The sequence below is a fragment of the Artemia franciscana genome, chromosome 4 (assembly GCF_032884065.1).
Source record: "Artemia franciscana chromosome 4, ASM3288406v1, whole genome shotgun sequence".
Classification (NCBI taxonomy): domain Eukaryota; kingdom Metazoa; phylum Arthropoda; class Branchiopoda; order Anostraca; family Artemiidae; genus Artemia; species Artemia franciscana.
This window is the reverse complement of record NC_088866.1, coordinates 59,570,563-59,580,237: the sequence shown is the minus strand read 5'-3', so window position 1 is coordinate 59,580,237 and position 9,675 is coordinate 59,570,563. Positions and strand designations below refer to the sequence as shown.

The 9,675-nt window shown below is 30.9% G+C and overlaps 1 protein-coding gene across 1 annotated transcript; it reads right to left on the bottom strand.

Moving 5' to 3' along the window:
• Positions 1–748: 748 nt before the first annotated feature.
• Positions 749–1,126, bottom strand: LOC136025806 (piggyBac transposable element-derived protein 2-like). Its single transcript, XM_065701797.1, has one exon. The coding sequence runs from the start codon at positions 1,124–1,126 to the stop codon at positions 749–751; it is 378 nt and encodes a 125-aa protein (XP_065557869.1).
• Positions 1,127–9,675: the final 8,549 nt, after the last annotated feature.

Here is a 9,675-nt window from a genome sequence, read left to right as displayed (position 1 = left end):
TTTTCAAAAAGTTAAAAAAAAGTAAAATACGTTTTTTCAAACGTCAGAGGCACATTAATCGGAATTTTCTCAAGTCAGAAATAAATGAAAAGTATTTTTGTCAAAGTTAAGAAACAAGCAAAGAAGAATTCTTTCAGCCAGTAAAATATTAAACAGAATTTTTTTCAAGATTCAGATACGCGAACATACATATTAATGTCAGAAACACAAACATTGTACACATAAATTGAGCTTATAAGTCAGAAACACACAAAAAGGATTTTCCTAGATTCTCCAAGAGTCAGAGAAAATAAATGGGATGTTTTTCAAAAGTTAGGGACAAGTGTACAGGAATTTTCCGGGGCTTTTACCAAATTTTGATACATATGAACAGAATTTTCATGAAGTCAGAAACACACAGATTTTTTCAAAGGTCAAAAATGTAAACGAGTTTATTTTTCAAAAGTCAGACAAAATAACAAGAATCTGTTTTCAAAAGTTAAAAAAGCGTACGGAAACAAATATTCCTAGAAGAATTTTTTTCAAGATTTTCTTCTTTCAGATTTATTGTATTAAAAATTTTCTTCTTCGATTCTTTTTTCTTCTGTATTTTTTCTTCGATATTTTTATTTTCATTTTTCTTCAAGAAATTTTTATTTCAAAATTGTTTCTTTTGGATTTCTTAAGGATATTTAAGTTGGGGCATCACATGCGCCAAGACATACCACCCTGCAGCAACTTCAGACCTGAAGGTTCTCACGATCATTGGTTATTTTCTCCTTAAAGTCAGCACTTTGACGTGTGACCTGAAAACAAGCCAACTATTGCAACCTGCTTTCTCAATAAGCCACCAGAAGTTTCTCATATACCATTTTCGTGTCAAAAGATGAGTTCGGCAGATCTCCACCAGCATGTCCGCTAAATTTACGCAACTTATGTGATGGTTGTACTCATAAACAATGGCTGGTCTTGAAAATTCAACCCTGGATTTATCCTTGACTTTCCAGCGTCTGCATGTATTCTGTGGTGTTATTCCTGCATACGTCGAAGGCAAGCGAACCGTGTTTTTATCTAACCATTTCACTACCATAACGAAGGAATGAATGTCAGTCCTGTAATCTGTAGTTCCTCTCACTCGTTTCTTCATTTCACAATCTGTGTGGAGCAGCAGCCCTTCAGTCGTGCTTTGTTCAACGTACCAATAGAAAGAAATCCTTTGATTTGAGCAAACTCAGTGGTTTCAAGCTTGAAAACCAGTTGTAAAATAAATCTTGTAGTTCATTTTCTCTGGCAAGGGAGTTTTCAGACGTAAAACTATGTTGACTCAGACTCCAAGATCTGGCTCTATGTCATCTTCAACAAGAGTGCCCTTCCCTTGCTAAACTTCAAAATCATGTACAAAACCTGGCAAAACAGCTCTTGTGAAGAATTTTTTTCCTACATTGTCGGCTTTTTCGTCAGATATTGTCTCAAGTTGCTTCGACCCTTGAAAGGAATCATTTGCTCGTCAATTGAATGGTGTTGTTCTGGAGTAACTTCAAGAAACTTGGAACGGATATGATCCAGAACGAGTCGAATCTTGTATAGCTTGTCAAATCCTTGTTCTCCAGGTTTTTTAGCTTTACTGTTGTCGTTGAAGTGAAGAAAACGTTTGATTTAATCAAATCTTTGTTGGCCCATCTTGTCGGAAATTTGTGGGTATCTGGTAGCTTCTTCCCTGTGTATTCAATAATCGGGAACTCTTATCACCCCCAATAATAGAATAATACTCATGAAAACTTTTAGCTCTTCGACAGTGAGCAAGAGGTTTCATTCCTCAGTTTGAAGTGTAAAGAGATTGCTTTATTCAACTATCAGCTCAAGAAGTTCATCGTCAAAGAGTTTTCGGAAGTATTTCAGTGGAGTCTCCAAGATGCTTGGAACTTGGTGAGGCTCTCCTTTCCAGGACAGATCAACTTTTTCTATCTCCACTTTTCTCCAGCCGAATTTTTCTTGGACTTTTGATTTCTTCTTTGATTTTCCAGTACTTCCTGTTCCTGGTTGCCTCCACGTCATTCTGTTCCAAAAAGAAGTAGGGATTCTTCAGTAGAGGCAACAAGTCTTCATCAGGATCATCGATAAGATCTTCCGGGGACAGGAAGTCTGGATCATCGTCATCATCATTGTTGGACAAGTCCGACAACATGTCTTCTGGAATGTCAAAAATATACTTGGTGGCCTCTTCTGCATCAATTTGGCAATTTTGAGCTCGTAAAGAAAGCAAAACATTATTTAACTTCTAATATATATATATTATTCCTATGAATACACTGGTCTATAATAGTAACAACCACAAGCCTAAGACAAACAATAGCTTTTGTTTATTACCGCATAAGCATTTTTGGTACGCGTTATTCGTTTCACAATTTTGAGCTACAATCGTCCAATATTGTATTTTTACAACATGAGGAAATGCTTCTTGCTACTGATCCAAATTCTTGCACACTTTGTGAATTTCTCCTACAGTAATTATAAATTGTATATATTTTGTACACATATGACATACAAGGAATCTTCCACCTTTTCATTTTATTTCCAGTTTCTGGTTTAGAAATTGGCTACCTTTTCATTCGTTTCTCTCATCCTTTGGTTTAGTGACTAGCTGTTTAGGCCAGGCGTCACACAGTAGTTCCCCGATGGCATCAATCGACTGCCATCTTTCAGCAAAATCGAAAGATGTTGCTAAAAGCAATATTTTTTTACAGAAAGATGTCAGTCTAAACTCAAAGAGTAAAGTGTTGTGTTTCTACCACAATTGTCTGTAAAGGGTTAAATATATAAATATACATATATATATACATATATATATATATATATATATATATATATATATATATATATATATATATATATATATATATATATATATATATATATATATTTCATCCCACAGACTTTTGTTAAGAGTACAATGTAGAAACAAAAATTTGTATGCAAGTTACGTGGTAATGTTAATTGTAAAAAAAACTAATTAATTTACCTATTAGTATGTAATAAAAGCTGCCTATAATATATAAGGAAAAAACTAATAATATATATAAAATATTTTCTGTTCATAAGAACACTGTTAATAATGAAAAAACTATTAACTATCTAGTTAAACATTGTAATAATGGTATTTTTTCCATATTAGATATAACTATCATAATTTTAAAAAGTTTAGAGTTAGGAAATTCAAAAAGAGAAGAGAAGAATAAGAGATTACGCAAAGAGGAGGATTGCTGGATCCACAATCTTCTTAAAGCTTATCCTTTTGGGCTAAATGATTAAATAGCAAAATATGGAGACATGTGTTGTGTTGTTGTGAAATGTATTGATGGTTTTATGGACCATCCTTTTTTTACTTGTCCTACTAAACGTGAAAAACAAACGAGAGGACATAGGAAAATAATGAAAAAATAAATTAGATTTACATATGTTTTCTATTGATCTATGCCAGCTGCTTGAATCTAAGGTATAACTTCTGTAATAAATGTTTAAAGAAATTATCCAAGAAGAATTTAATCAAACTTTTCTGGATTGTTAAGAATTATACAGCTCTTGAATATAATAGTAAAGTAATATGCGATAAAATTTGCATTCTAACTAAACTGAAATTTATTTCAATAATGAATAAGTCTGATAAGATTGGTAATAAGGACAAAAGATTATATTTACCTATTAATTTTGCTTGTAATCAGATTGAATATATTAATTTACCAGAAATTTTAAATCAGCTGCATGCGAAACAGGCCTTTCTTAGTAATTTGAATTGCAATTATAGTCCAGTTTTAACTTATAAATTTCCAAAGTCTAATGAGCAAATGATTTTAATTATAATTTAATACTTAGAAGATTGGAGAGTAATATAAATTGGAAACCTTTTTGTAATTGTAAGCAGCTAGGTCCATTTATAAATCCCACTTACCAACATGTTATAACAGGTGACTTATCAATAATAAAACAAGATGATCTTCAAGTTATAATGAATAAAAGGGATAATTTCTGTCTTTCTCATCATTAGAAACCATCTAGTATTCTTGATAGCTTTGAAAATGATTTTGAATCACTTATTGATAAGTGGTGTAGGAAAGAGAATAAAAATAAAGAAAGATTTCAAAGCTGGAAGAATTTAATTATTAGTAGAATACGAAATAAAATATATGCTAACTGAAAAAATAGTAATACTAAATCATTATTTTATAATGTTAAGATAAAACAAACTATTGCTAATCTACAAAATGAATTTTTAATTGTGCCCGTGGATAAAGCCAATAACAATTTTGTCATAAATTTTCAGAAGTCAGATCTACAATTGTCAGATCTATAAATTAAAAAAGAAGAAACTAAGAAAAATCAAAAAGAAAAACTAAATAAAAGAAAAACTGAGAAAACGTCAAAATCTAAAAGAAGAAAAAAACAAAAAGGAATCATTCAAAAAAATAAAAACAGAGGTTTCAGTTCTTTTTATTTTTTCTACCACGCTGTCTTAATTAAGTATTCAATAATAGTTTTTTTGAATAATAAGTATTCAAAAAATTGAGGCTCTTCCAATTTCATTAAAATGTTTAAAATTTAAAAAACTGGCAATTGCATGAATATTTCAATATATTTTGACAACGGATTAAAGTAATTCGTAAACCTTAAAAAAGAAACCCAAAAGTTTGTGGTTTATTAGAAATTATTGAGCTTTAGAGTACTAGGCACACAAAAAATTTTTGTCCAAGTTTCAATTAGTTTCAAATGCTACCAAATGTCAAATGCCAAATGTTACCAAAAATTGAACACCAGGACGAAACACTGGAGAAACACGAAACCGTGCAGTTAGAATAAAATCAACCTGGACAGCGAGAATCAAAACGTATCAAAAATAAAAATGATAGCGATGATGATTGGGTTTGGACACAAAATTGGATAAGGTCATCAATGCCTACCAGATTTTAGTTAAAAAAAAAACAAAGGTTCAGCGATATGTATTTCATAATGACGAAAGACAAGGCGATGTAAAACAAAGCAAGGAAATTAAAAGTGATAGTAATGATCTAAAAAAAAAAAATAAAAATAAAAAAAATTTAAAAACAAACAAAATTGAAGAATTTTCTTCTTGGATGTGCCAGGAGGTACTAGCAAAACTTTTCAAATAAGATTGATTCTGGCATCAATTCGTTCCAAAAATGACATACCGTTGTCCCTTGCATCGTCCGGAATAGCGCATTGTTGCTGCTTGGTGGTAGAACTGCTCATTCTGCTTTGAAATTGCCTCTGAATATGCAATCTACAGAAACTCCAAGATGACACATTTCCAAATCATCTGGGTGGGAAAAGTATTCTAGCAATGCAAAATTATTGTTTGGGACGAGTGCACGATGGCACACAAGAAATCACTCGAGGCTATTGACCGATCATTGTAGGATTTGCGAGGAAATTTCAAACCATTTGGCAGCACATTAATATTCCTTGCAGGAGATTTCAGCAAACATTACCTATTATTCCTAGATCTACACCACTGGATGAAATGAATGCTTGCCTGAAAAATTCTAATTTATTGGTACACGCAGACGTTAAATTTAAATATAAATATGCAAGTCCGATTACAAAATGATCACTCTGGTGAAATATTTTCAGATCTGTTGCTGGCAATTGAAAACTGAAAGCTCCCAGTTGCCTTAATTTAAGAACGTATACAACTGCCTCCTGAATTCTGTAATTTATTGGCGTCATAAATGATTTGGTTGAAGAGGTATTTCCAAATATTCTAACCAATTATAAAAATTATAAATGGCTAAGGTAAAGAGATATTCTGGCAGCCAAGAACAAAGATGTCCACGAAATCAAAATTATTATTCTGGCCAAGATTCATACCAGGCAGTCATTTACAAGTCAGTCAACACAGTTCTGAAATAAAATGAAGCCGTTAACTATCCGTCAGAATTTTTAAAATACCTGGATCTCCCAGGGTTTCCACCACACATGCTATAACTGAAAATAGGCGTACCAAAAATACTGTTGCGAAATATTAACCCCCAAACCTTTGGAATGGCACGAGACTTGCCATAAAAAAAAATAGAAAACGTGATAGAGGCAACAATTTTAAAAGGACCTTCCAAGGGTGGGGCTGTTCTTATTTTTTGCATTCTCATGATTCAAACGATCTGCCTTTTCAATTTAAAAGATTGAAATTCCCAATTCTTTTAGTATTTGAAATCACAATGAACAAAGTTCAATGGAAATCACTAGAAAAATGCAGTATAGATCTTAACACTGATTGTTTTTCCCACGGACAACTATAAGTTGCATGCTCAAGAGTCGGTGAACTGGACAATCTATTATATGCACAGGTAATGGAATAGCAAAGAATGTTGTATAGTATATATATATATATATATATATATATATATATATATATATATATATATATATATATATATATATATATATATATATATAAATATATATATATATATATATATATATATATATATATATATATATATATATATATATATATATATATGCGATAAGCTTGAAAGCTTACCGTATTTGGTATTAATGAATAAATACACACACATATATATATATATATATATATATATATATATATATATATATATATATATATATATATATATATACATATTAATATATATATATATATATATATATATATATATATATATATATATATATATATATATATATATATATATACATATTAATATATACATATATATATATATATATATATATATATATATATATATATATATATATATATATATATATATATTATATATATATATATATATATATATATTATATATATATTTATATATATATTATATATATTATTATATATATATATATATACATATATATATATATATATATATATATATATATATTAATATGTATATATATTTAATGAAAAAAGAAATCACCAATGCAACAGCACAAACACGTATTAAACAAAGACAGGAGTAGAGTGGAAGACTTTTTTTCTACATTTGTAATTAATATAGATCAGTACTTGAATGAGACCTTCACCCTACTCATCCATACAATTATATTGGTCAAACAGCATAGCCATACACAATCAACCATAAATAGTAATCCATGACAAGCAGTCGTGTCGTAATTAAGTATAGGTTGTCATTTACCATATATTAAAAACAATAAAAACAACGAAAAAGTCAAATAATTCAGAGGCAACAACCCAACACAAGGGGCTCATCAGGAGAATATACGCTTGCCTATAGGGTTTTCGCAATTTAAATTCCCTACCCAGGCAAGTGGCTTGCCTGCCATAGATTCCCTATGGCATCCCCGTATTAGGTATCACCCCCAAAATATATACCATTGAAAAAACAAATGTAGAATAACCAAGTAAAACCGAAACAAACATATCATAGTCTGACTGATTGGCCATGGGATAGTTTGGTTTCTGAATCTGATTTTAACCGTTCATTTGATTTCTTTTATGAATTAGTAAAAGAAGAAATCCTGGAAGTTTGCAATTAGGTTCTAGCTCCCGATACTTCCAAAAGGATAACACCACTGAGTCCTTGAATGAATTCAGGCCTCCATAAAATCTGGATAAAGAAAAAATTATTTGTGGAAGCTTTACTCTGATTTATCATCCGTAGCTGATTACAACCGATTCAAGGCCTCTAGAAGTTTATTGGATTCTCTCTGTTGGAAGGCTTTTATCATAGAAAATTTTTTGAATGTGGAAAGGATGTTATGAAGACATGGTATTTAATTAATTCTGTTCTTAGACCTACTTCCCCTCTGCCTTCAGTTCCATCAATGCTGATAATCGATGGTAGAACTGTTAAAAAAGAGTAAGAAGTTCAGCTAGAGATTACCTCTTATTTTTCTAATATAGAGAAGACTCTTCATAGCTCGATTTTCATAGCAAACTGCAACGTTGACCATTATAAACTGATTAAAATAATCCTAAGAGGATAATAGATTGAGCTCTCAATGCCTTTAAAAAACTAGAGTCATATCAAATGAGAAAATGCAAAATTCTTCTGAAGTAAATCGAGAAGAGAAAGTAAATTTCACACCGAAAACAAGTCATTACGAATGAACAGTATGCCTCTAAAAATAATTTTAATTAATTGAATAATCAAACCAATGATAAAGATAACAATAATAGGTCAAAAAAGAGATGCAACATTTGTTAGTTTATTTGCAAGGAGGTTGATGTCTAAATGGAGTCAATTTGCACTGGACTTCTCGCTAACATTTCAGACTTTAAACAAAAGCAGATTGTCATTTCTTTGTCATCATTGATTAAACTATGGTTCCTAATATTTTAAACCATTGAATTCTTATGTAATATTTGCCTCAAGTACAGTTATGTACAGTTATATATTTTCTTGTGACACTTATTTATAATATTTTTTCATTACTAGATGTCTTAGATAATTCGGTGCTTTTTAGTGATATTTCAGATATTTTTTTGCCTTTTTCCGATATAAGGGTGCTGATTAAGCTCGGTGTATAGCATCACCATCTAATATCCTTTTTCTTCCGTTTTCATTACTAGATGTCTTAGATAATTCGGTGCTTTTTAGTGATATTTCAGATATTTTTTTTCGTTTTTTCCGATATAAGGGGTTTGAATGACCCTTGATATTTTTGCCCTCCCGCCCCTAGACTTTAAAAAAACTTTCAATAAACATACCTTTTTTGGTATTTTAATAGAGAAAAATCAACAAAAAAACATAGTTGCCCCCCAAGATTTTTATAACTTATATTTGGCCCTTCTCCCTCCCCTACATTTTCGTGAATTGACGTCCCTTGGTAAGACGACAATATCGTTGTCATTCAGTAGCTGATTCTCAGCTTTATGTATATGCCTAATTAGACTGATCAGTAGCTGGTTTTCCATTTTAACCATGCCTAATTAGTGTATGCACAAAAATACGAAAGATGTATTTTTAAACTGAGTTTATTTCATTCATAAGAAAAAGTCTGGATAAATCATTTTATTAGTGGGTGCATTATGTAACATTTGCCTCAAGTACAGTTATGTACAGTTATATATATATCATTGTGGCTCTTATTTATAATATTTTTTCATCACTAGATGTCTTAGATAATTCTGTGCTCTTTAGTGATATTTCAGATATTTTTTTTGCTTTTTTCCGATATAAGGGTGCTGATTAAGCTCAGTGTATAGCATCACCTTTTAATATCTTTTTTCTTCCGTTACAGTGATACTGAGCTAGGTCTACTTAATTCTCGTCTGACTGATTGGCCATGGAATAGTTTTGTTTCTGAATCTGATTTTAACCGCTCTTTTGATTTCTTTTATGAATTAGTAAAAGAAGAAATCCTGGAAGTTTGCAATTAGGTTCTAGCTCCCGATAATTCCAAAAGGATATCACCACAGAGTCCTTGGATGAATTCGGGTCTCCATAAAATCTGGATAAGGAAAAGTTATTTGTGGAAGCTTTACTATGATTTATCATCTATAGCTGATTACGACCGAACCAAGGCCTATAGAAGTTTATTGGATTCTCTCTGTTGGAAGGCTTTTATCATAGGAAATTTTGTGAATGTGGAAAGGATGTTAGGAAGACATGGTATTTAATTAATTCTGTTCTTAAGCCTACTTCCCCTCTGCCTTCAGTTCCATCAATGCTTATAATCGATGGTAGAACTGTT

Excerpts from the sequence above, each read along its gene's own strand:
- LOC136025806 (XM_065701797.1), bottom strand. The coding sequence starts at position 1,126 with ATGAAGAAACGAGTGAGAGGAACTACAGATTACAGGACTGACATTCAT.